Below are 25,674 nucleotides of genomic sequence, written 5' to 3'. Positions count from 1 at the left end.
CCACATTTCCTTACCTCCTCAGATCTCTGCCTCCTGCATAGCTAAGATTATAGGCATGAGCCACTGGTGCTCAGCCTATGTGTACTATTTTCAAGATAGGGACTCACTTTATGCCTGGTATGGGCGGCCAGTCCTCCTGCTTGTGCTTCCCCATGACACTCGGGATGACAAGGCACATATCATCATGCCTAGGCATTGATCAACATGGAGTTCCCTGGAGCTGGGAAGGTGGCTCAGTGGTAGAGTGCTTGCCTTGCATGCATGAAGCCCTGGGTTTGATTCCTCAGCACCACATAAGCAGAAAAAGCCAGAAATGGGTCTGAGGCTCAAGTGGTAGAGCACTAGTCTACAGCTGAAGAGCTGAGAGACAGCACCCAGACCCAGAGTTCAGGCCCCACGACCAACAACAACAACAACAAAAGATGGAGTTAGCCAAACTTTTTGCCTGGGCTGGCCTTGAACTGTGATCCTCCAATCTCCCTATCTCAAGCAGTTAAGATTATAAGCTTGAGGGCTGGGAAGGTGGCTCAGTGGTAGAGTGCTTGCCTTGCATGCCTGAGGCCCTGGGTTCGATTCTTCAGCACCACATAAGCAGAAAAAGCCAGAAGTGGCACTATGGCTCAAGTGGTAGAGCACTAGTCTTGAGCTGAAGAGGTGAGGGACAGTGCCCAGGCCCAGAGTTCAGGCCCCATGACTGGCCAAAACAAAACAAAGATTATAAGCTTGAGTCACTATATCTAGCACGGAAACCAAAAAAGTTCCTCAGTGGCTATGACAGAGCTGTGGTAGGAAGTGGGGCACTGGTCCATGGGGGTCAGTGCTATAGTCCCCTAACAAGATGGAAGTCTGCAGAGAGCAGCTTCGCCCAGGTAGCCTGTCTTACGAGATTGTCTGGTTATATATGTTCCTTGTGTTAGCTGTTGATGAATGCCAAACAAGTTGGCAGACATCTGCATCCAATGCTATCTCCCGACCAGTGTTCTCTGCATCAAAGGAGTTTTTCTCAGGCCTACCAAAATCTTTTGCTGTCACTAACTAGTGGCAGATGACCCTAGGACTAGGCCCATCTGTACACAGCTGACTACTATGCAGCTAGAGCAGCTACTTATGGAAGCTCCTGTGAATGCAAAGAGGAAGTCAACAACAGTGGCAAGGGGTGCAGTCGGGAAGGGAACTATGAAGCAGGTTTGGGGTCAAGACCAAGGTCTATGCCACTTGAAAGTGGTATTGGGATTTGAACTCAGAGCTTTACATTAACAAGCTAGGTCAATGTGTTACTACTTGAAGCACACATATTTTTCTTCTCTCTCTCTCTCTTTTTTTTTTGGTTGGTTGTGGGGCTTGAACTCTGGGCTTGGGTGCTGCCCCTCAGCTCTTCAGCTCAAGGTAACCGGCTCTACCGCTTGAGCCATAGCACCACTTCCAGTTTTCTAGTGGTTAACTGGAGGTAAGAATCTCACAGACTTTCCTGCACGGGCTGGCTTTGAACTGCAATCCTTAGATCTCTGCCTCCTGAGTAGCTAGGATTACAGGCGTGAGCCACTAGTGCCTGGCACATTTTTTTCTTTACTGTGGTTATTTCTTTTTTTATGGGCCAGCCTGGACTGTGATCCTATTTTCACTTTCCACCTTTCCATCTGGTGAAAAGGTGACTGGTTGGTGCCACCAAGTCCGGTCTTTTCCGTTGTGATGGGATTTTCTGAACTTTACTTATTTTCTTGCCAGTCCTGGGGCTTGAACTCAGGGCCAGGTGCTGTCCCTGAGCCTTTATGTGTTCAAGGCTAGCAATCTATCACTTGAGCCACAACACCACTTCTAGGTTTTTCTGAGTCTATTGGAAATAACAGTCTCATGGACTTTCCTGCCCTGGTTAGATTCGAACAGCGATCCTCAGATCTCAGCCTTCTGAGTAGCCAGGATTATAGGTGTGAGCTACCAGCACCCGGCTTCTTGTGAACTTTTTTGCCTAGGTCTTCCTAGAACAAAGATCCTCTGGATCTCAGTCTCACATGTAGCTGGAATAAGAGGTTTACATCATTCACCCAGCCTTTTCTATTGAGATGAGGTCTATGAACTTCTTTTAGCAGGGCTTGACTTGAACCATAATCCTCCTGGTCTCCTCTTGAGTAGCTAGATTACAGGTATGAGCCACCAGCACTGACCTTGTGCCATTTACTCTTAAAGGCACACTGGATTTACCTGATGGTAGCCAGTAAACTGACCATAGGGCCAGCAAATGTATATTTGGGGAAAATAGCCAATGAAGCATCCTCACAACGCATGATGGTTTTTAAAAGGCTTGGAGTTAGGAAAAGGACCTCAAACAATGTTTTAGCTACCTAAGAGAGTGCTCACTGCTGTGTAATTACAGAGACAAAGGATAAACTGCAGAATGAAGATAGCCTTTGTGTTCAGCACTAGAGGACTAGGGTGTTGGGAAACAATCACAGGCAGCAGCCCTGGCCAGCAGGGACCAGTATGGCTTTTCCTAGGGACCATGTGTACTTCCCAAAAGGGGGAGGAAATGACGATACAGCTACTAAGAGATGGTGAGACTCTCCAGGATTATGCCTGGGTAGCCACACATATGCTGTGGTGTGAGGTCACAAAGAAAACCTGGACCCCTTCCTGGCCTCACCCTGAGTAGCCTGGATATCTCCTATGCAGCCAAGGTCTGGGGATAGAGAGTGAAGCTCCTGGAGATAAGAGCACTTGGAAGCTGTACTTCAGTCAAAGCCCTTCTTAGATACTACCCTACTCCATGCCAGATCCTCTGAGGGACCTTCAACACTGACTAGCAAATAGTCTTTGTCAGAAAGTCTTAACTGCTGTCCTCAGACAGTCAGGAGAAGGTGGCTACCCTTCAGGGGTGTGAGGTAGTCTTCAGGTAGATGGGGTTCTGTTGGGGAGGAAGGAGGGATCCTCTGGGGGACATGGAGAGACCAGGGGAAGACCATTCTGTTCTTCCATAGGGACACATCTTTTCTGTTAATCTTCCTAACAGAGGGATTAAGAGGGATAACAGGACCTCATTGCCATCTTATCTGCATAGCAGCTGACCAAGAAACACCTCCCAGATCCTACCCTGAGGGTCCTATCCAGTCCTGTGCCCTGCACCCCACCCATCAAGAACTGGCTCGACAAATTAAATGGTACTAAAGACCTTGAGGTTTTCAAAGTCCCGCTGGTACTTCTCCCGTAGTGTAGCTGCATCGCCCTCTAGCTCCTTGTGGCCCAACTCTTCCCGCATGACATCCATTTGGGCCTCTAGCTCCTGGATGCGCTCTCGCAGCCCGGTCATGGAGTCAGGTTCCCTGTCAGCCTCCTGGGCATCCCCAGGCTCAGGCTGCCAGCAGGGGGAGGAAACTGAAAGAGCCTCAGAGTGCCGCTGTTGGCAGAGACCAAGGGTCTCTTGAAGGCTCCGTGCATAGTGCTCCTGCAGAGCTCTCAGCTCTTCTTCATGGATGGCCTGAAGTTCCTTGATCTTCAGCTGGAACCTATCTTCCAGTGTCTGCATCTGTTGTACATGCTGCCGCTCCATGTCCTGTTTATCTCTGACTGAGGCATCCAGCTGGCTTAGGACCCGGCTGCGCTCAGCCTGCAGTGTGTTCTCAGTGCGATTCAGCTGCTCCACCACACATCTGATCTCCTCTTCATACCTGCCCTGCAGGGCAAACATGCTTTCACTGTGTTTGCTTTCTGCTTCTTTGAGACACCTTTGCTGATGGTCTAGCTGATTCACCTTGGCCTTGAGCTCAGTGTTTTCCCTTTCAATGAGGGTGATCACTTCCAAGTATTCACTCTTTTGCTTACGAAGCAGTTCTTCATATTCCTCTCGCAGGACCCCAACTGCGTGTGCCTGCTCCTGGCAAGAAGGCCCCCTGGCTTTCCAGGATGCCTTATAGAACTGCAATTCCTTTTCATACTCCAACCGAATTCTGCAGGCTGCATAGCACACTTGAGCTTGAATAATTGCATCTTGAACCAGTAATGAAGAATACTGACTGAGGCCTGCCAGACAAGCATTGTATGAGAGATTCTGGGACATCTGTAGAAGCTTCTGACAATTCTGGAGTGACTCTGAGGGTGGCAGAGCTGGCAAGGCAGCAGCGATCTCTTTGAGGACATTAGCCTTCTCCCTCAGCTGCTGGGCAAGCTCTTCCTGAATAGCAACAAGGATCCCAGGGCTTTGGTGGAGCAAGGGTTCCTGAGTGCCATCTGAACCTGGCTTCCGTACTTCTTCTAATGGGTTCAGGTCCCAGGATATCTGGCAACTGTCCTCAATGCGTGCTGGATACTCAAGGGCTTCTGAAATCTGCTGCATCATTCTCTCAAAGCCAGGGGTTTGGTAAGCACCCAGGATTTCCCTCAGCATACACTTGTGCTGCTGTAGGGCTGTCTGGGTCCCCTGCAGAGTCTCCTGGACTCTCTGAAGCCTGCGGTGGAATGACTCCCTTATGAACTGTGTGGCAAAGCTGAGCTCTGCTCGGACCCATGTGGCTTCAGCCAGGCCTCGGGGCACATGCTGTTGTTCACCTCCTGATGTGTCAGTTGCCTCTTCTCCCAGTGTCCCCAAGTGCTTACTAAGGGACTGGACCTGGCTCCAGAACTCACCATCCACTAACACTTTCTTGGCCCAGGCTTCCACTGGAGCCCCAGAGGAGACAATGGCACTTTCTCCTTCCAGTGGCCACTCTCCTGACTGAGCAAGCTCATGAAGAACACAAGATACATCAGAGGTTGTGTTCTTTAAAGAATCTGCTATTTGGTTAATGAGTGAAGCCTCCAGGGCTATCTGATCAGAGAGCAGCTTCATGTGCTCTTGCTCACTCAGCACTGACTGGCCGGGTTGCTGTGTGAGGGCTGCCATCTTACCCTCCACAGAATGCCCTTTCTCCTGCCCAGCCTCAACTCCGCTTTCTGCAAGGGCTGCCCAGGGTCGCAAGGCTTCAATGGCACTCAGGAGTGCATTCTCTACATTGGCCAGGGAGGCTGCACGTGTGTCCTGTTCATCCTCCTGGTCGGCCTTTGGCAGAGACTTCAACTGTTCTCGGCAGTTTTCTAAGCATGACAGGGCATGGCTGTTCTTTGCTTGGAAGTCTCCCAACTCCCCAACGTGGTTCTCAATGCTTGTGGCCCTCTCCTGCCTCTCCTGCTCCAGCTGGGAGGCCAGTGCACCCACCTGCAGCAAGCTGGTACGGAGCTGCTCACGGAGCTGTGCCTCAGTGCCAGCCCACTGGTGGTGCAATGCAAGCAGCGCCTCGTGGCTCTGGCCCTGCTGGCTCTCTAGTCTCACAGTCACATCCTTGAGTTTCTCCTCTGTGACGTAGAGCTTGGTCTCCAGGGAGTGGATTATGGAGAGGTATGTCTCGGAGTCTCCTGTTGTGGGCAGTGTACTGGGGGTGGCCTCTGAGGACATGCTCTCCTCCGAGGGGGACCGGTCCTGGCTGGTGTCTGATGATGTGCTGCTGGTCCAGGTCTTCTCAGATCCCTCAGGGTGGATGTATTTTTGGCACTGGATGGTGGAGAACCGTATTCTTTGCCTTTTAACACCAGATGTTCCCTGGTCAGGCTTGGCTGTGCTCTGTGGATGTCCTTCTCTATCAGGCACTTCCACAGACTTGGAGGACACGGCATGCTCTTCTCTGTCAGGGCTGCCATTGCCACTCTCCTCTCCCAGACCAGTGCTAGGTTCCTCATTCTCCAGCTTAATGTGGGGAAAGCCTAGAGGTGCTCCAGCAGCTGGGAGTTGTTGATCCAAGAGCAGAACACCATCCTCCTCCGTGTCCTCGGGAGTGCTCCGAGGCTCTTCTACATCCTTTGGAGAGTCACTTGTAAATTTCCGTAAAATCTCTTCCTTTGCTTGCAGCTTAATTTCTGTTTCCTCTAAGCTGCTCCCCAAGGCAACCATTTTAACCAAAGCCTCATTGAGATCCTGGTCTTTCTTTTCCAGAGCTCTCTCGTGCACTTCCTTAATGTGCTTCAGCTCCTCTTCCTTCTCTCTCAGCAGAGTGCGCATGCTCTGCAGCTGGCCAGAGACTCTGCGGTGTGAGTGCTCCAGGCTCTGGTAGTCGGCCTCTCTTCCTCTCAGCTTCTCCCGGAGCTCGGCCACGTCCCCATCAGACATGGCCACACGCTCCATAAGCTCTTGGAACCTCTGCCTGATGAGGTCTCGCTCATCACGGAGGCCTTGCACATGCTGGGCAAGCTGGCGGATGCTGGCTTCCCGGGCTTCCAGCTGTTCCTCTAACTGGTGTACTTGCTCACTGCCCTCACATGTGGCACTCAGCTTCTCTTTCTGGAGGGCCTCCACCTGCTGTGCATGGCCCTGCAGCTGGTCCTCATAGGCACTGGCCTTGTCTTCAACTTCTTTCAGGTTCTGTAGCAGGGCCTGCTTTTCCTCCTCACAGCTCTCTAGCAGCAGTGTGTAGTTCCTCTGCAGCTTTTCCTCCATCAGCCGCTGGGCCTGCTCACTGGCACCCAGCTGCTGGCTGAGGTCAGCGATGCGCTCCTGTAGCCTCTGCACCTCCTTCTGCCGATCCCGCTGCAGCGCCTGCTGTGTCTCCAGGTTCCGCAACTCCTGAGTCTTCTCTAGCAGCAGGGCCTCAGCACTCTTGAGTTTCTGTTCACTGGCCTTCAGCTGGCCGCTCAGGGCAGCCTCACTGTGTTGCCGCTCTTCCAGCTGCTCGCGGACTCTACCTTGCTCCATCTTCAGCTCACCTTTGAGTTTGGCTAGTGCCTGCTCCTTGATGGCTAGCTCAGCAGCAGCATTGCTGAGCCTCGCTTGCAGGCTCCGGATCTCGGCCTCATGGTGCCGGATCGCATCCTTGGCCTCCCCATAGCTACGTTTCAGGGTCTGAATCTGCTGCGTGATCAACTCCTGCCGCTGGCACTGGGCTTCCAGCTCACTTTGGAGGTCTTGGTTGACTCTATGGAGCCTCTGCCAGGCACCGGACGGGGAGGTGGCCACTTCAGTCTTAAAAAAATCGATTAAATACTAGTTAGTAACACTCGGGCCTCCCCGTTCTGAGTGTCACACCTCTGGCCAGGATCAACCACAGAAAAGCTTCTTGGTGGGTTTGTCTTTTATCCTTTGCACATTTTTTTCCCATTAAAAAAAAATCCAACACATTAGCTGCTTCCAGGTGTACAGAAAACATGGACAATAACATCAAAAAACAGCTCTAACCAGTTTCTAGGAGAAATAAACCAAACAAAACTGAGTAATGGAACACACTGAGAAGCAAAACGGAGACGGAAGGGCTATAGAAGACGACGGGGAGTGGGACGAGGCAGCACAGCATCTGCATCTGTTTATTTTGCAAAACAACAAGTATGGAGGTCTAGACCACAAATCTAAGTAAGCGCAAGGGGCAGGTAAGTGATGTCACTTCCTTCCAGCAGAGGGTGGGAAGGAAGGCAAGGAGCTGCTTAGAAAATGTCAGGGAGTGACATTCCGGAACGGTTTCCTTTGGAAAGCGTAGCAAGGCCTCCATGGTAATGGGAAGAACTAATTTCTACCTGCAAGAAGACAGAATGAGGGGGAACGAAAACTAAGGGGTAATATATGTTAAGTATCAAAATAAACCTTTGTGGAGTTCAAAATAAGAGAGTGAAGCATGCTAAAAACAAAACACAAATAAAACTCCCAAACATGTGGAAGAGACAGAATGTAACATAGGAGAAAAACAACATGAAGAAGACTGAGTAGAGCCCCACCTACAATCTAGCCTGCCTAGGTTCCCCTTGGTCTGCTGATGGGGAAACCACAGATGTGACACTCAGTTAAGTTCTAGTTTGATGCCAAAGCATGCAGGCCCCTCCCAGCAGTTAGCACAGCACCTCCCACCCCACCCCTCAACAGTCATACTTGTCAGCTCTCAGCCCCAAAGTCCCTGCCCTTTCTAACTTGACTACAAACATTTCCAAAGTTTGGGAAGGAGGGGCAGTCACTGGTTATTTGAGTGTGAAAGAGCAGTGTGGCTCAGTGGTGATCAACAGGGCCTTCAGTGTAGGCACATGAAGGGGATTCATGTTAAGACACATAGGCAAGTTCCCAGGTTAGCAATGTGCAAAGCCATCCACAGTGTCTTTACCATCTGATCTGCATCCAGTTCTGTAGGATGGGGCCCCGAGAACAAAACTCTGTCACAAACAGGGAGGCATATATGAATGACCAAAGGCCCTCACTGAAGGACAAGGAGGAGGGGCCATCTGTCACGGCCAGTTCTTGAGCTAAGAGTCTAAACTGGGCAAGGCAACAACGTTGCTGCAAGGGAAGAAGTACAGATACATGAGAAGAAGAAGAGAGAGGCCAAGTGCTTGTGCAGCAGAGGAGACAGTGGGGGGTGGGAGGGGGGGGAGGCAGGAAGATAGGCTCCAATCAGAGGGCATCCGAGCCTCCCTGATCTTTTTCCTGCCAGGGATGACCAAGCTTAAGTAAGTCACTCAACAGTGTTGACAACTCACCACAGACACTCTGGGTCTTTGATAGTCTAAGGGCCTTGGGTATCACTATAGCATACTATAGCATGCACAGGCAGGAAGCTGCTGCTGAGGGAGGAGCCCTTGCTTCTGGGATCAATGGCAGGATCAAGACTTGACCCTAGGCCCTGACTTCAATTCTCCATTTTTGGCCTTTGCAAGAGTTTGATTTTAGTTCTGCTACCCCTATGCTACTGCTCCCCAGCACTTGTCCACCCTCTGCCAGCATGACAGCACCATAGGTCAGGAGTGTGAGTTTCTAACTAGCACAGGGTCTAGGGTATGGTGGGACAGTTATTCCTGCCTTGTAACACATCTACATCAGGGCTGCTAGACCCTGAGGTTGTGAGAGCAGCCAGGACTCTATGGCAGACAACTTCTGTAACAGAGGAACATTGGGTATATGCTACTGGCTGGGGCTGCCACCGTTTTGCAGAAATTTTAGTCTGGTAAGAAAGTAACATGGGTCCCTAGTACAGTTTGACAGCCTAGATCTCCATAGTGTGGTAGAGACAAAGGAGGGGATGGGGCCTGAACTTGTAGTTGGTCATAAGAAAGCCCTTAGTTTGCCAACCTATACAATGGGACCAATGCTGCTATTGTGGAAACAATTAGAAATGGCATGCAGATGTTTGGTATTTATTAAAAAAAAAATGCTGATAAGAGAGCCAAAAGGAGAGGTCACCCAGATGATTTCATTAGAGAAAAAAAATTTTAGGTGAAGGGTTTCAGGTACATTACTACAGATGTCACAGTAGGAGGGACATGAACACAGAGCACTCCTCACATTGAGAGCCCTGGTCCTTGGAGGAGAGGAGCTAAGGCCATTCCACCAGCTTTGCACATTCCTAACCTATAGGCCTGAGTAAGACCTTTCACACTGAAGCCCCTGGGTGCACTGCAGACCTGGCAGCCACTCTGCCCTACCTGCAACACATAGCCCTCCCGGGCTGTCTGCTCTCGACCCAGGGCCACCCTCAGCTGGTCTTGCAGGAGTCGGTTCTGCTCCAGAAGGTCCGAAGCCTCCTTCTGACTCTGCTCCAGCTGTTGGTAGAAAGATACATGATCTTAAACATGATGACAAGCAAACGAAAGTAGCCAGATAACTGGCTTTGCTCCATAGAAGCCTTCCAGTTACAGGCAGTAGCCTAGGATTCTGGGCCTAAACATCTATGGCATTTGGAACTGAAAATTCCAGCTCAAGCTGTATATGAGACTAGCATCTTTGCTACCTTCTAGGGTGTGGGAGACAGGCTGTGATTCTCTGCCTCAGAGTACCCTTTGGCACTCACATGGCTTCTTCTGTACATGTTCACAAATGTACCATGCAAATCTTAAGACTCATGTGGAAAGTGCATTTCTGAGGAGGCAGCGCCTCACTGAGAAGTGAGGGTTCTGAATCTTTGTGAGAAGGAAGATCATACTATGGGGTACTCCAGTGGTCCTTCACATGGTCACGTAGGTCATGGCTAGACTCCACAGGAGCCACTATAGTCAGTGGAGGGTCCCAAGCAGGCCACATTTCAGGTCCTGCTGTGGCTTCAAGTGAAACTCCCATGTAAGGTTCTGCTTGCAAAAAGCTTTCCTGCCCTCAAACAAGATGTGGAAACATGTGAATAAGCTCTTTACATTTTTGCTTTCAAATTCTTCATTCACCCATTCCAGCAAAAAGCTGGAAGTGGAGCTATGGTTCAAGTGGTTAAGTGTTAGCTTTGAGCAAAAAGAGCCAGGCAAGAGCATAAGGACCCGATTTCAAATGCCAGTACCACCACAAAAATCAAAGTAGAAAAGTCAAAGTGATAATGTTAGTGATAACTATCAGCCTCAAAGATTTAATAAAATGGAAAAATGATGAGAAATGTCAGTGCTAAGATAGCAGAAAATGTATAGGAAACTTAGAAGGCTACACAGGTTAAGTATCCCTTATCCAAAATGCTTCAGACTTGAGGTAGATATGTAGCTAAAGTGAGTGTCTGCCTAGTAAGAGCAAAGCCCTCAGTTCAAGCCCCATTGCTGTCAAAGTAATAACAACAATAACAATAATAATTTTAAAAAAGGACAAGCTGGGAACTCTGGTTCTTACCTGTAATCCTACCTATTAAGGAGGCTGAGATCTGACAATCATGGTTAGAAGCCAGCCTGGGCAGAAAAGTCATAGCAACTCCATTTCTAATTAACCAGAAAAATCCCAGACTACAATGTGGCTCAAATTGAGTTCTAACTGTGAGTGAAAAAGCTGAGCAAAAGCATAGGCCAGGTGTCCATGGCTGGTGCCTATGATCCTACCTACTCAAGAGGCTAAGATCATGGTTTGAAGCCGGCATGGGCAAGAAAGTCTTTGAAATTCTTCTTCTTCTTCTTTTTTGCTAGTTCTAGGGATTGGACTCAGGGCTTGGGCACTGTCCCAGAGCTGCTTTTGCTCAAGGCTAGCACTCTACCACTTGAGCCACAGCACAATTTCTGGCTTTTTCTGTTTATGTGGTATTGAGGAACTGAACCTGCGCTTCATGCAAGCTAGGTAAGCATTCTACCACTAAGCCACACTCCCAGGCCAAGTCCTTGAAATTCTTATCTCCAACTAACCACAAAAAACAGGAAGTAGAGCTGTGGCTCAAGTGGTGGAGCACTAGACTTGAACACAAAAGCTCAGGGATAAGGGCTGGGAAGGTGGCTCAGTGGTAGAGCCCTTGCCTTTCATGCATGAGGCCCTGGGTTCGATTCCTCAGCACCAAATAAGCAAAAAGAAAAAAGCTGGAACTGGCACTGTGGCTCAAGTGGTAGAGCGCTAGCCTTGAGTTGAAGAGCTGAGGGATAGCACCCAGGCCCAGAGTTCAGGCCCCACGACCGGACCCAAAAAGAAAAAAAAAAAAAGCTCAGGGATAATACCCAGGGTCCTGAGTTTAAGCCATAGGACTGGCATTTAAAATATAAGGCCCTGAATTCAAGCCTCAGTACTAGCATGAACACACACACACACGATATAATACCTGAGACCTTTAGTACTTCAGACATTTTTCTTATACAATCTGGAATAATCATATATAGAAAGAGCAACTGTACTAGTATCCAAGTTTAAACATGAAATTCACTTGTTTTATTTCTATCTTACATATGCAGTCTGAAGGTAACTTTATATAGAAATTTTCGTTTTGGCAGTGTTGGGGATCAAATCCTATATATGCTAGGCAGGTACACTTAACAGTAAAAGCTCCCATATTGTTTTTTAAATAATTTTCTGTGTAGGGGCTGGGAAGGTAGCTCAGTGGTAGAGCGCTTGCCTTGCATGCCTGAGGCCCTGGGTTCACTTTCTCAGCACCACATAAGCAAAAAGAAAAAAGCCGGAAGTGGCACTGTGGCTCAAGTGGTAGAGTGCTAGCCTTGAGCTGAAGAGCTGAGGGACAGCGCCCAGGCCCAGAGTTCAGGCCCCACGACCGCCCCCCCCCCCCAAAAAAAAAAAAAAAAATTCTGTGTAAAGCAGTTTCAAGGGGTGTTTGTGGTATCATGTTGATGCTCACAAGATTTTGGATTGAACTAAGGATGCTCACCCTGTAACCTCCTTGGCCACAGAATTGACCAAACCCAAGCACATTTGTGATCCCAGAATTCCCTTTTTGGAGAAAACACCATATGCCAGGAATTCAGGGGATGGATCCTGCAGCTCTGCACATGTCCTGGAAGGGCCTGCATCTATCTAACTCTTGCCCTGCCCTGGCTCACCACAGCCTGTTTTCATATCCTCAGTATCTGGGGGCCCAGCCTTTGTCTCCCATGCCTGCACCTTGTCCCTTTCAAGTCTGATTGACTGTCGCTTGGCCATTGTCAAAGCAAGTGGCTTGTATCTGCTTCTAACTTTGGCCTGCTCCCCTCACTCATGCAGATCAAAACCTAACTCCACTCATACCCCTCCACTGAAAATCTTTAGCTTGCACCATCTGACAGGTGGAAAGGGCCCACTATGGGCCTTGTTCACAGTGCAAACTACCATACTGGGAACTCCTCCACTCTTCTGGAAAGGTGCACTAGCCCTCTTCACCAGGAGTCTCTCAGTTTCCACCTCAAGTGTAAGAACTTGCCCTTGTTCCTGTTTCCTCTTGCAGGTCTATGAGGGAAAGACTTTGTGGCTGGACTCACAAGCCACAGCTGGGCAGAGCTGGAACTCAGCATAGACTGCTGCAGGGAAGGAACTGCCCTGCATTACCTCCTTTTCCAGCAGAGAAGTAAGCTCATGTGTGGAGAGTCGGTCACTTCCATCCTCTGAGGACAGGTGCAAGGGGGCAATGGGCACCTGCTTTTCTTCCCGTAGAGGGGTAGTCTCCACTTGATGCCATCGCTGCTCTATCTCCACATGAACATTTTGTGTCTTGAGATCAGTTCCTGGAAGCCCTGGGCTCCGGTCAACGTCCATGCGTAGAGCTATGTCCTCAGCGCTGGGTCCATCTACGGTGTCCAGCACCCCAAAGCGCTTGCGGCGCTCTTCCCGTCGCCTAGCACGTTCCCGCTCCAACTCTCCAGATTCTGCTTCAGGATGACCAGGGTCACGGGAATCAGAGGGCCTTGTGGCACTGGCCCTCTCTTGTGCCAAAGCCTGCTGGATGGGGCGGAACTCAGCCCAGTCAAAGGTCTTAGAGCGGCCCTCCCGCCTTCGCTCTCGAGCACGGCTTCTCTTCTGTTCGGGATCGAGCTGCCCAGGGTCTACCTCTTGCTTCTCATGTGGCCTGGAAAAGGTCTCAAAAGATGAGCTGCTTTTGTTCTTTTCCTCTGGTAATGAGCTAAGGGCAGGGGAGGCAAACATAGTAATTGTTAGGGGACCTGAGACACCCTGGCCCATCACAGGGCCAGCTAAAACAAGCCATAGCTGACCCAGATAGTTCCATGGCCTTCTTCTGTTCTCAAAGTGGTTTCCAAGAACAAAGAGAAGGAATGTGCTAGCAACTGGTTCTGATGGAGTGAGGAGGAAGAACTTCATATGTTCCCTAGGTTTCTAGTGCATATCCCTTTAGAAGATCCTGTGTGGGGAGTTTTGGGGTCCTGTCACCAAGATGATAGGAACAAGGAAGACAGGGCTTCCACGGGATCCACAGGCAGGAAGGACCCATGCAAATGGTATGGCAGATTCTGAGCAACCCATGCTATACAGTGGTGAAAGAACTGGTCATCTCCTTAAAGGGCAAATGATCAGCTAATTTAAAAACCCACTCTGTCCATTCACATAACATGTGGGTCAGTGTGAATGCTGAGATACGCTGTGGATAAAAAGGACAGGTAAAAGTTTGTTTAGCCATAGCCCACACCACAGGGAAGAAGGCAGTGGCTCCCTCCTGACAAGGGAGATGGCCATGCCAGGCTGCATAAGTTGTGCAGGAGATGCTCAGCCTATCCAGCATTAGTAGAAGGGCAGAAGATGATCAGCTAGAATTCCTTCCTTTTCTAATCTGGTCTAAAGAAAGATTCCTGAGAACACCACTTCTCTACTGAGAACACCAGTTCTCTACCAGAGGAAGAGCAGAGAGAGCAATGGCAACACAGCAAGAGGCTGGAAGTGGGTTTGCTGGTAGCAGAGTTCAGTGACCACTGGCTAGCCCACCCAAGGCTAAAATAACAGTCCCTAATCCTGTCCAAGCCTCAGCAGAGTTCAAAGTGACCTTGGGCAGTGAGGGCTCAAGACAAGAAGGCTAAGGGGCACCTGTGTATACATCATGGCCAAAGAAAAAGGGGTTTATATTGCCTTCAGGGATCACTAAAGTGCTTCAGAGCAGTAGGGTGGATGAGTCCAGTCTAACCAATGAATAAAAATGACCTATTGCTGGGCATCATAGGTTCACAACTCTAATCCTAGCTAGTCATAAGGCTGAGATGTGAGGATCAGATCTCAGTTTGAAGCCAGAATGAGCAGACAAATTTGAGACTCCAAATAGCCAGCAAAAAAGTAGTAGTAGCCATGAGCAAAAAAGGCAAGTAAGAGAATGAGGTCCTGAGTTCAAATACTAGTGATACTTGTGTGTGTGCACATGCACACTCATGCATGCAAGGATGCACTTACACACACACAGCTGGGAGTCATGGTGCAAATTATAATCCTAGCACTTGAGAGGAAAAAGCAGGATCAGAGTTCAAAGCCAGCCTACGTTACATAGTAATTTCGTCTCAAACACAACAAAATAAAATAAAGAGCCTTCTCAGAAAGGAAGGCTCTTTCAGCATCATGAACTGAGACAGCAGGCTTAAGCTCAGATCTGTGAGGAGCATTGGGAAAGCATACAGGCGCAAGCAGAGTACAGCAACCCTCAGCTAGGATTCCAACAGGTGTGTTTTCAGAGAAGGCTCCTCTATCCCAGAAAGCTGGTAGCACTCTGCCACAGAATACAGGACAGTGATGAGAAGCACATGCCAACAGCTCTAACACTGTCATTCATACTTATAGTATCTTCTCAGTTTGCTGGGTACCAGTGGTTCACACCTGTAATCCTAGCTACTCAGGAGGCTAGATCTGAGGATTGCAGTTCAAAGCCAGCCCGGTCAGTAAAGTCCGTGAGACACTTATCTCCAATAAACCACCAGAAAAACTGGAAGTGACACTGTGGCTCAAGTGGTAGAGTGCTTGCCTTGAGGTGAAGAGCTGAGGGACAGCGCCCAGGCCCAGAGTTCAAGCTCCACAACCAACAACAACAACAAAAAAGTTTCTTCTCAGTGTCTCGTGGTGAAGCAGTAAATAATTCAAGATTTTCTGCAACTCACAAGAGTCAACAGAACACAGGATAAAAAAAACCTTTTGGCTTCAAGATAACACTAGATTATGAAGTAGATAATAGCTTGCCCACTTTGGTATGAAAGGAAGCACACACTTAACCTCTGGGTTCATCCTTTGGGTCTCCAATCCTTCTTGGAACTCAAGGGCTATACATCATACGCTGCTCTCTGAAGCCACATGCAAATGTACAGCATGCATGAGAATGGGGTATTGGTTTTGTTTTGTTTTTCTTTTTTTGGGGAGGGGTGGGGATAATAGTGTGATTTAAGCCACACTTATGTAGCCTTATGCTTGCCTGCCTGCCTTTCTTTTCCTTCCTTCCTTCCTTCCTTCTCCCCCTCCCTCCCTCCTTCCTTCCTTCCTTCCTTTCTTTTTTGACTAGGATCTTGCTTTCTGGCTTGAGATCCTATCTATACCGCCCATATAACTGGGATGACAGGATTGTGTGCCACTGTGCTCAGTTTTAGTTTTGTTTTTTTTTTTAATTAGCTGAGATGGGATTTTGTAAACTTTTTTGCCTGAGCTAGCCTCAACTACAATCTTCTGTATCTCTGCCTCCTGAGTAGCTAGGATTACAGGTTAGTTATTATGCTTGGCATGTGTTTTTGATACCAACTTCTCTCAGACATAACCCTCACCTTGTACATGCAGCCTAGGCATGGCAAAGATGTGGTAGCTTCATCTACTGCTGGCTGCCTGAGCAAGGCAGGCCAAGTGCCTTTATCATTTTGCTCTAGGTACTCTTGCAGGTGCTGGAAGGGTACCATGTACCAGGCTTTGCTCCCAACTGGGCTAGCTATGGAGGTAAGGAGCTGCCACTCACCAACCAGCTCTAACAGTTCCTGAGAGACAACTGAGGGCAACTCTTCAGGTCTCAAACTACTGGTCTGTGACATGGGAACAGCTAGATACTGTTTGCTAACAAATGAAGTAATGGATACATGAGATACACAGGAAAGGAGGCTGACAGCAGGCATGGCTATGGCTGCCACAGGCTAGCACCTTCGTGCTAGAAACACTTGTCAGCAAAGTACACTAACCAGGCTGAGAAAGAAATAGGGACTCCAGATGCATGAGGCTCTGAGGACTAGGAGGGTACAGCTGAGCTCAACACCATAGCCAGCCCCACACAACACAGCCATCTCTACTTCTTCATGAAAACCGGCAGGTGCTTCACTTTCAGAACAGGAGGATGACATATGTCCCAAGGGGTATGAACAGGAGGTTAAGACAGGACAGAACATACTTTTCCAACTTGGGGTTCAGCATTGAGTCTCAGAGAAGCTTTTCCTGGTTACACAGTAATCAGATGGCCAAGTGTTGGTAGCTCATGCCTATAATCCTAGCTTTTCAAGCAGGTGAGTTCCAGGGATCATGATTCAAAGCCAGCTAAAGTAGTAAATTCCATGAGTCTCTTACTGCTAATTAACCAGCAAAAAGTTGGAAAAGCTGTGGTTCAAGAGGTAGAGTACCATGGGCTGGGAAGTTGGCTCAGTGGTAGAGTGCTTGCCTTGTATGCCTGAGGCCCTGGGTTCAATTCCTCAGCACCACATAAGCAAAAAGAAAAAACCCAGAAGTGGCGCTGTGACTCAAGTGGTAGAGCGCTAGACTTGAGCTGAAGGACAGTGCCTAGGCCCAGAGTTCAGGCCCCACGACCGGACCCAAAAAAAAAAAAAAAAAAAAAGAGGTAGAGTACCAATCGAGAGAAAAAGCTAAGGGACAGTGCCCAAGCCCTGAAGTCAAATCCCAGTACCAACATATGTGTGCATGCATGTACACAAGCACGCACGCACACACACAGATGGAGGAATGAAGAAAAAATGAAGAGCAAAGCTACAGTGGCCTGTCATCACCATCCTTTTGGAACTGCCATGATCCAGCCAGAGCACAGCTACCAGAGAGGGTCTATAGTGAAATCTGAAGTCAGGCCTGGGTGGCTGAATACTGCAGACAGGATGATTTTGGTTTGTTTTAGTGGTTACAGGTTTATTTTTTGTTTTGTTTTTGTGGGTTGTGGGCTTGAACTCTGGGCGCTGTCCCTCAGCTCTTCAGCTCAAGGTGAGCCACAGCGCCACTTCCAGTTTTCTGGTGGTTAATTGGAGGTAAGAGTTTCATGGACTTTTGTGCCTGGGCTGGCTTTGAACCATGATCCTCAGATCTCAGCCTCCTGAGTAGCTAGGATTACAGGCGTGAGCCACCGGTGCCCAGCTGGTTACAGGGTTTGAACTGAGGGCCTCACACTTGCTCGGCTTGCTGGCTTGACTGGTGCTCTACCATTTGAACCACCCTTTGTCCTCTCACAGGATGGAAATCTGACAAGCTCAGTGCTAACAACAGGCATAAACATAATCTGTTTGACTGACCAGGCCAGCTTCTAAGAGGAGACCCCAACCCAAGGGAGAAAAACCAGAAAGCCACAAGGAGACTGAGCTGTCAGTGCGACTGAGTGTAGTCAAGCTCCAATGTCAGGGGAAGGGCAGGTGCAAAACCACAGATCCCTCATTGGGATGGCCAGGTACCTAAAGAAGGCACAAGGGACTCCCTTGGGCACCCCTGACAGTCTTACCTGGTCACATCTGGGGCTGTGGTTGGGTGTACATGCTTCATGATGGTCTGGATCCAGTTCCGTCGGATCCCTGATGTCATGGCTGACAAGGTGAACTCACCCTCCTTTGTCTACATGAAAGACACGGGTGTCATTAGTGGCCCTTGAGGGTGATGGGGGTGATATCTGCCTCCTACTTCCAAAGGGCAGACGAAATCCACAGGGAGAGAAGACCTACCTGTGCCTTGCTCAGCTATGCTTTCACAGAATCGTAAATCATAGGGCACAGGCAGATGGACAAGGACAGCAAGTCTCATCTTAAAGGAACTCTCAGGGACTGGGAAGGTGGTTCAGTGGTAGAGTGCTTGCCTTGCATGCATGAGGCCCTGGGTTCGATTCCTCAGCACCACATAAGCAGAAAAAGCTGGAAGTGGCACTGTGGCTCAAGTGGTAGAGCGCTAGCCTTGAGCTGAAGAGCTGAGGGACAGCACCCAGGTCCAGAGTTCAGGCCCCATGACCAGAAAAAAATAAATTAAAAAATAAATAAATAAAAGGAACTCTCAGCCTGGAGTGAAAAATGGAAATAGTATGTGGGGACAGTGGTGAAGGCAGCATAAAGGGGGAGTGCACTGAGAGTCCAGGTCAGGGCCCTGCACCCCCAATACAGGTACACAGGACAGCAAAGGGGAGAAGTGGACAAACATCAGGGGCTAATGGTAGTCTCCACCTGCTCAGGGCAAAAGACTTAGGTACAGCTGCTGTCACTGACCAGATCACAAGAATTAAGAAGGTGGCAGAATACAGGTCACAGAGGGAGGGACACACTGAGTGTCCCTGGACGGATAGGGGAAAGGAGGGGACCACCTTAGGTGGCGGGGGAAAGCTCCTGTTAACAGTGGGGGATACTACAGCAGAATGGCACAAAGAAGCATGTGGCCTCAGAGACACAATCTGCATCCCCAGGTAGCTCTGCCCAGGCCTGCTCAGGAAGGAATGAGGCCCACATAAGTTGTCTTACCTGCTTCTGCATTCAGAGGCTTATACTACAGCACTATCCTAGTATCCTATCTCAGGCTGCTCACAAACTCAGACATCATTTTATGATGAAATGACTAGGATAGCTTTGGGACCAGCAATAGTGTGACCAGCTATTACAACCGTATTCTGGGAGGTACTGCCCTAGACTGCCTCTTTCTCCTCCTCTTCCTCCTCCTCCTTCTCCTCTACCGTGGGCCAGCCACAGGTCCCACTCCTTTGTGACCTTTAGCCCTTAGAGTGCACTGTGGTGTAATTCTTACCCCCTTCTCTGGGCCATCCCTCTCTACTCAAGGTGTGGGTGCTTTCCAAGTCTAGACATTTGTAGCTGAGTTCTTTTCCAGCTCCAAAGATAAACATATGTATCCCATCATGTATTCTCCTAGACCCCTACTCTTGGCAAGATTCCAGGGGGTCCACCTTCTCCACTAAGCTAGATCACTGGCCAGGTCTATGTGGGCCTCAGCAGACATAGGTTACCCATGGTGCAGAGACCTCTCTTATCTATCTTTCTCTGCAGTGACACTCAGTCTCTCTACCACCACCATGCCCACTTACCAGGCCTCCTTTCTAGTTGCTCTATAAGACCTGGCAGCTACATCTTATGAACACACAACCTGCCTTTTGTGGCTGACACCCTTCCAGTGCTTTCCACAGCTTCAGGGCAGGATCAGCTAGCATTTGTTCATGGTACTGCCCCCACTTGCTTTCTGCACTCAGCTCCCTCCTCTGTGCCATCTCAGTACCCTCAGGACCAAACCCTTCTCTAGGAAGCGGCCCCATATTGAAATCAGTATCTTTAAACTTAGGACTCTCAAGCCCAGTAGCCCATCGCAGGGGCAAATTGGGGAAGGATCTACTGAGGGCAAAAAGGCCACCTCCACTGTTAAACCTCGCTATCAGTGGGAGACAATAGATGAGTTCTCAGACTGTATAGGAGCACTGACCAGAGACACCTACTGATTAAAATTGGCATAGAGGCAAGAATCCAAAGAACCAAGACTCACATTTTGGAGGGGTACTAAGGGCTAGCCCTGAAACCAGACCCTTGGTATATAAGCCTTGACCATTATACAGCTCCCTCACAGACACCTGCATCCATGAAGGGAATTAGTGAGGCTAACAAGAGCCTTTCCAATACAAAACACTCTGATCTTCAGAGTTACATATTGATCTCCTCTAAGTGTAGTACATCTGAGTCTGCCTCAAAGTGCTTCATCATCTCTGAATACAGTAACATAGTTGAGTTTCTAAGCCCAAAAAGTTGAAGAACTTTTTGGTGATCTCACCAGAGTTATCACAGCCTCAAGTAAGAAACCAAGTCCCATAGCCTGGCCTATAGGAGCAGCTCTCTATCTGCCACAACTCTGAAGGCTCTTGTGAGGAAAGAAAGTCTGCCCTGTGCAGGAAAATGGCCAGGGCCCTGCAAGCCTGGAGTTCTGTGAGTAACCACAGCGCTACTTGGGGCCCAAATAAGACCTTACTTGTAGTGTCATTGACAAGGCAACTTAGGGTAGAGCTACTATGTCAGAAAGGTCCAAACACAAATCATGAATGAAATCAGTTGGCCCCTGGGGAAGGCCTAGAGAGGAAATGGTCCACAAAAGCAAGAACTTGGTAGACCATAGCAGTTAGGAAGCCTCCATGAAAACAGCACCAAGGCCCAGATGAGCTTCCTTGAAATGCTCTGCATATGCCTCACATCAAGTTCCAAGGTAATATGTCTCTAAAAACAAAGAGACTATGGGACACACACACAATGAGTTCCTTCTTTGGGATGGTTCTGACTGAACAAAACTGGCTACAGTAAAACTAATAATAAAAACAGTAATTTCTTGACTTCTGTGAGGCATTCTAGACAATTCTGGAGGGGGAAGGTTGTTTTGCAAACCCCTGCATTTACAATTATATCAGAATTTAGAGCAGATATGGCAGGTGGGAATTAAAAAAAAGCTTCTCTGGGATTTAAGTAATTAGCAAATGATATAATTTTTATTCCCTATACCCTATACCCTCCCAATCAATGGCTCTAAACTCCAGTATTAAAATTACAAGACTGGGTGTGCTAGTGCACCCCTGTAGTTCCAGCAACTTGGGAGGCAGAGACTATGACTGAAGTTGAGGTTGCCCCAGGCAAAATGATTGAGATCTGAAAAATAAAGCAAAAAGGGCTGGGGGCATGGTTCATTCAGTGGTAGAATCCCTCCTTAGCAAGTTCAAGGCCTTGAGCTCAAACCTCAGTACTGCCATTTTTTTTTTTTTTTTGTCGGTCGTGGGGCTTGAACTCTGGGCCTGGGCGCTGTCCCTCAGCTCTTCAGCTCAAGGCGAGCGCTCTACCACTTGAGCTACAGCGCCACTTCCGGTTTTCTGGTGGTTTATTGGAGATCGGAGTCTCACGGTCTCTCCTGCCCGGACTGGCTTTGAACCGCGATCCTCAGATCTCAGCCTCCTGAGTAGCTAGGATTACAGGCGTGAGCCACCAGCGCCCGGCTTGCCATTTTTTTTTAATTTAAAAAGTAGAGAAAGAAGAAAGAGCCTTCAGTAACAAAAGCCTTTAAGCAGCTTTGAGAAGACAGATGTGATGTTTAACTCTTTGTCCACACCATTCATTGAGGGGTAGGATGAATGGACTCAGGATCCACAAAACAGAAAACTGATGCTAATACAAGAGTGACTGATGAACATACTGGTCAAGTCAGGGCCTGCCTAGAGGTGTCTCTGGCAAGGATTTCAGGTTCTTAGAGACTTGACTATGCTGGTCAAGTTCTTACCCACCCCATTCCCCCACCTTGCCCCTGGACTCACATGTATCTGGAAGCCATAGTTTCTCTGCACTGGATACTCTGTGACATCATAACATGTGGACAAGTCAACTTCCCCATCCAAGTCAGCTGCCTGCAAAAAGAAGCAAGATACTTTACAAGATTCAGGAAAAGAGCAGGAGAGGTGTATGTGTATCAGGTGGTAAAATGATTATCTAGCAAGAGCAGTACCCTACATTCAAACCCAGAACTGTGGAGGAGGGCACTAAATGATTCAGGAAGAGCCAATGCCTACATGAGCACATTTTCATGAGCAATTTCCTATATACACTGTTTATGGGACTAGACTTTGACTACCTGCAGGCCCCTTCTCTAGAACACCCACCCTACTGTTTTCCCCTGCATCCAGCCAAAGATATTCCATGCTAGTGGTCCCTAAATGTGTTGGCAGAGCTCCTTCATACACTTAAAAAACTAAGGGCCCCTAAGATTTTTATATATGTGAATTTTATCTATGAATGATCTTTCCCAATTAAAGTGACAAAAATCTAAGCATGCTTGTTCATTCACTTAAGAATAAAAACAGCTAAGTGCAGCAAGGTGCCAGTGGTTCACACCTGTAATCCTAGCTACTCAGGATGCTGAGGATCACAGTTCAAAGCCAATCTGGGCAAGAAAGTCTATGATTATCTCCAACAAACTACTCAGAAAAAGTTGGAAGTAGCACTGTGACTCAAGTGGTAAGAGAGCTAGCTTTGGGCAAAATGAATATCAGGGACAGTGCCCAGGCTCTGAGTTCAAGTCCCAGGACTGGCAAAAAACAACAACAAAAAGAAGAAGAAAAAAAAACCCCCAACAGCCTAGTGTTAGTGGGCTCACACCTTATGTATGATACCTACTCAGAAGCTAAGACCTGGAGGGCTGAGATATGAAGCCAGCCAAACAAAAGTCTGAGTTTACATCTCTTATTAACCAGCAGAATATCAGACTGGAGATGTGGCTCAGTTGACAGAGTGCTAGCTGTGAGCAAAAAAGCCAGGTGAGGGTTGTGAGAGCCCAGTTCCAGTACTTGGTATATGCATGCATATGTGTGCACAAACAAAGAATAAAAATAAACCCATTTTTTTTTTTTGGGTCCAGTCGTGGGGTTTGAACTCTGGGCCTAGGCACTATCCCTCAGCTCTTCAGCTCAAGGCTAGCGCTCTACCACCTGAGCCACAGTGCCACTACTGGCTTTTTTTCTTTTTGCTTATGTGGTGCTAAGGAATCGAACCCAGGGCCTCAGGCATGCAAGGCAAGCGCTCTACCACTGAGCCACCTTCCCAGCCCAACCCACTTAATTTTTAAAGTAAAAATAATTATTTCTCTCTGCAGTTTGTTCCATGAACTATAAGTAAACAAAGTGGTCTCAAATAGACACAGAGTTAGAAATGAAAGAATTTCAATGGCCTTTTCAGGTAACTGTGGCTGGTCTTCTTTGATAAGTGTTCATGTCTCTAGGTTAACTGAAATGAAGGAATTCTCTGTGCTGTTATAATTGAAATTCATGGCTTATTGTTTTGTTTTTTTTTTCCTCCAGTCAGTTGTGGGGCTTGAACTCTCGGCCTGGGTGCTGTCCCTCAGATCTTCAGCTCAAGGCTAGCGCTCTATCATGTGAGCCACAGTGCTACTTCCGGTTTTCTAATGGTTAGAGATCAGAGTCTCATGGACTTTCCTGCCTGGGCTGGCTTTGAACTGCAATCCTCAGATCTCAGTTTTCTGAGTAGCTAGATTACAAGCATAAACCAACAGCACCCAGCTATTCTGTTTTTTGAATGCCTCCTTTCACAGACATGGTTTTGTAACATTATATATTAGTCACTTAGAAAATAATAGATTAGCCGGGCGCCAAGGGCTCATGCTACTCAGGAGGCTGAGATCTGAGGATCACGGTTCAAAGCCAGCTTGGGCAGGAAATTCCATGAGACTCTTATCTCCAATAAACCACTAGAAAATTGGAAGTGGCACTGTGGCTCAAGCGGTAGAGCGCTCGCCTTGAGCTGAAGAGTGCAGGGACAGCGCCCAAGCCCAGAGTTCAAGCCCCATGTCCGACAAAAAAAAAAGAAGAAAAAAGAAAAGAAAATACTAGATTATGCATAAATTCCCAATGACCAGACAATTCATTAAACAGAATTGAAATATCATGTATGTTAAATCATCACCTATTTTATAAAGGGAAGCTGCCAAGTTCATAATGACAACTGTAAGTTTTCTGAAGTTCCTTCTCTTTTTCTTTGAGATAGGATTTTGCTCTGTTGCTCATGATTGTCTCTAACTTACAGGGTCAAGCAGTCTTCCTGCTTCAACCTCTCAAGTAGACAGCCACTGTACCCGGCCTAAAAATTCTTAAAAGCTTAAATTATGCCATTGGTAATGAAGACTGACAGTTGTTTTCACTGAAGGAAGAGCCTCTTAGATCATTTTCATGAAAATGTCTGCCAGATCCCCAAAATGAATGAGCAGTGTCTCAGTTTTTTCTTCAAGCAATGATGGGGTTGCACAGAGCAGAAGCTAGTTCAGCTGGCAACTCAACAACTTTTGTACAAGTTTGTAGGCTCTGGGTGCAGCTGTGGGACAATTCCTACAGACAAAGAACACTAGAGACAGATACTGAAAGGTTGAGAAACCAGTAACCTTTACTGACCAATAAAGGATCTTGTTCCTTTTACACATCATGACTGTTAGCAGTGCAAATACAGTAATTGCTGGTATAGTCTATGGCTATAGCTGAGCCATACCTATCTCTGGTTTTATGCCATCACTGTGGATGTCAATACAGCAAATAAGGTTTTTATCAAACACAATTTGACCATTAAAGCTATACAGAAAGAACTAGGTCCAAGACCACACTCAGAACCACTCAGTGTTACAGACACTTCATTATATGCACCTTTATTCCTGGTTCAGACACAACCAAGTCTGTTACTTACCTCCTATAACAACATCCTTCCTCTTCAGGCCATGCAGCCCCTAATAAAATGTGGGTCTTTGCTACCTCCTAGTACAAAGGTATGGGGAATGGCTAACTTGAGACAGATCGTTTTCTAATTGTGTGAGTACATCTTTAGTAGAGGTAGTTACCAGGAAAAAGACTTGCCAGACTGTCTCAGAGGGGTTTTTTTTTGGGGGGGGGGGGTAGGGGTGGGGAGGGTGGAGTAGTGAAGAAAAGAGCCCGCCCCAGTTGGTCTTCCATCATGGAGTTTAGGGCCCTAACCAATAAGATGTTGTACAAGACCTAGTTTAATGCTTCCAGTAACTTAATGTGCCACAAAATCTCTGTAGAAAAAAAAAACCAAATTGCTCATCCTGGGTGTTTAAATTTCAGTGTTCTTTAGAAAGTGAAGGGGGAAAAAAGCTACTATACCCAAGTGTTCAAACATGGTCTCAGAAGAGCATGTCTCAGGCATCTCTGCTTTGTATGAATACACTCTAGATTGAGACTGGGATACTTAAGAAGGCAACAGGGACAACCTTCCACAGACAGATGGGACTTTAGCTTTGGGTTCCTGAATACTATCTATACCCCCACAGACTGTCTCTGCAGAGAGGTGAAGCCAGGATACTCACCTCTTCAGCCACGGAGTCCCTGTAGTATCTCAGGCTCTGATCAGCCAGGACAAACCAGTGCTTCTTCCACTAAAAGGGAAGAAAAAGAAACTCAGCTACCATGCAGCACGCTTGCTGTTTCAGGGTGATCTGCAGTCGAGTCCTGGGGTGCTCCAAGAGTATAGGTAAAACAGAGGGCAGTCCAGACTGCACAGGGCAGACAGATACCAGGCAGTCATGCACTAACAGCCTTAGGAAGGCTTGCTAAGCTGCGGCTCTTCTGTGAAGAGGCAGTAGAGAGTGGGTGGGCCTTGACTGGGGCTCTGTGACCCATGGTGGTGGCATGGCTGGTGAGCAGTGCTCCTCTGTGAAGAGGCAGCAGAGAGTGAGTGGGAGGGCCTCAGCTGGGGCTCTGTGACTCATGGTGGCATATTTGGTGACCAGTGCTTTGCAGGCCTCCATTCAAATTCCAGATGTTGCAGACTACTGCTGGCCCATCACAGAGAAAAGTGGCC

General features: G+C 48.0%; 1 protein-coding gene across 3 annotated transcripts in view; it reads right to left on the bottom strand.

Annotated features, from left to right (window-relative positions):
* LOC122103295 (myosin phosphatase Rho interacting protein) overlaps window positions 1-25,674 on the bottom strand; it is a 144,621-nt gene that overhangs the window by 15,847 nt on the left and 103,100 nt on the right. For 2 of the 3 annotated variants that reach the window (XM_042673833.1, XM_042673834.1), the window contains exons 11-15: window positions 25,181-25,249; window positions 21,618-21,707; window positions 17,799-17,908; window positions 12,683-13,253; window positions 9,412-9,528 (exon numbers count right to left, since the gene is read on the bottom strand). In XM_042673833.1, the coding sequence (XP_042529767.1) occupies window positions 9,412-9,528; window positions 12,683-13,253; window positions 17,799-17,908; window positions 21,618-21,707; window positions 25,181-25,249 (957 nt within the window). Of the gene's footprint in view, window positions 1-3,163; window positions 6,977-9,411; window positions 9,529-12,682; window positions 13,254-17,798; window positions 17,909-21,617; window positions 21,708-25,180; window positions 25,250-25,674 lie in introns of all 3 variants that reach the window. The other variant, XM_042673835.1, reaches the window with a different exon arrangement.

Source organism: Dipodomys spectabilis, unplaced genomic scaffold (assembly GCF_019054845.1).
Source record: "Dipodomys spectabilis isolate Male_0828 unplaced genomic scaffold, ASM1905484v1 ptg000018l, whole genome shotgun sequence".
NCBI lineage: Eukaryota > Metazoa > Chordata > Mammalia > Rodentia > Heteromyidae > Dipodomys > Dipodomys spectabilis.
Note: the sequence above shows the minus strand (reverse complement) of the source record. Positions and strands in the feature narration are given on the sequence as shown.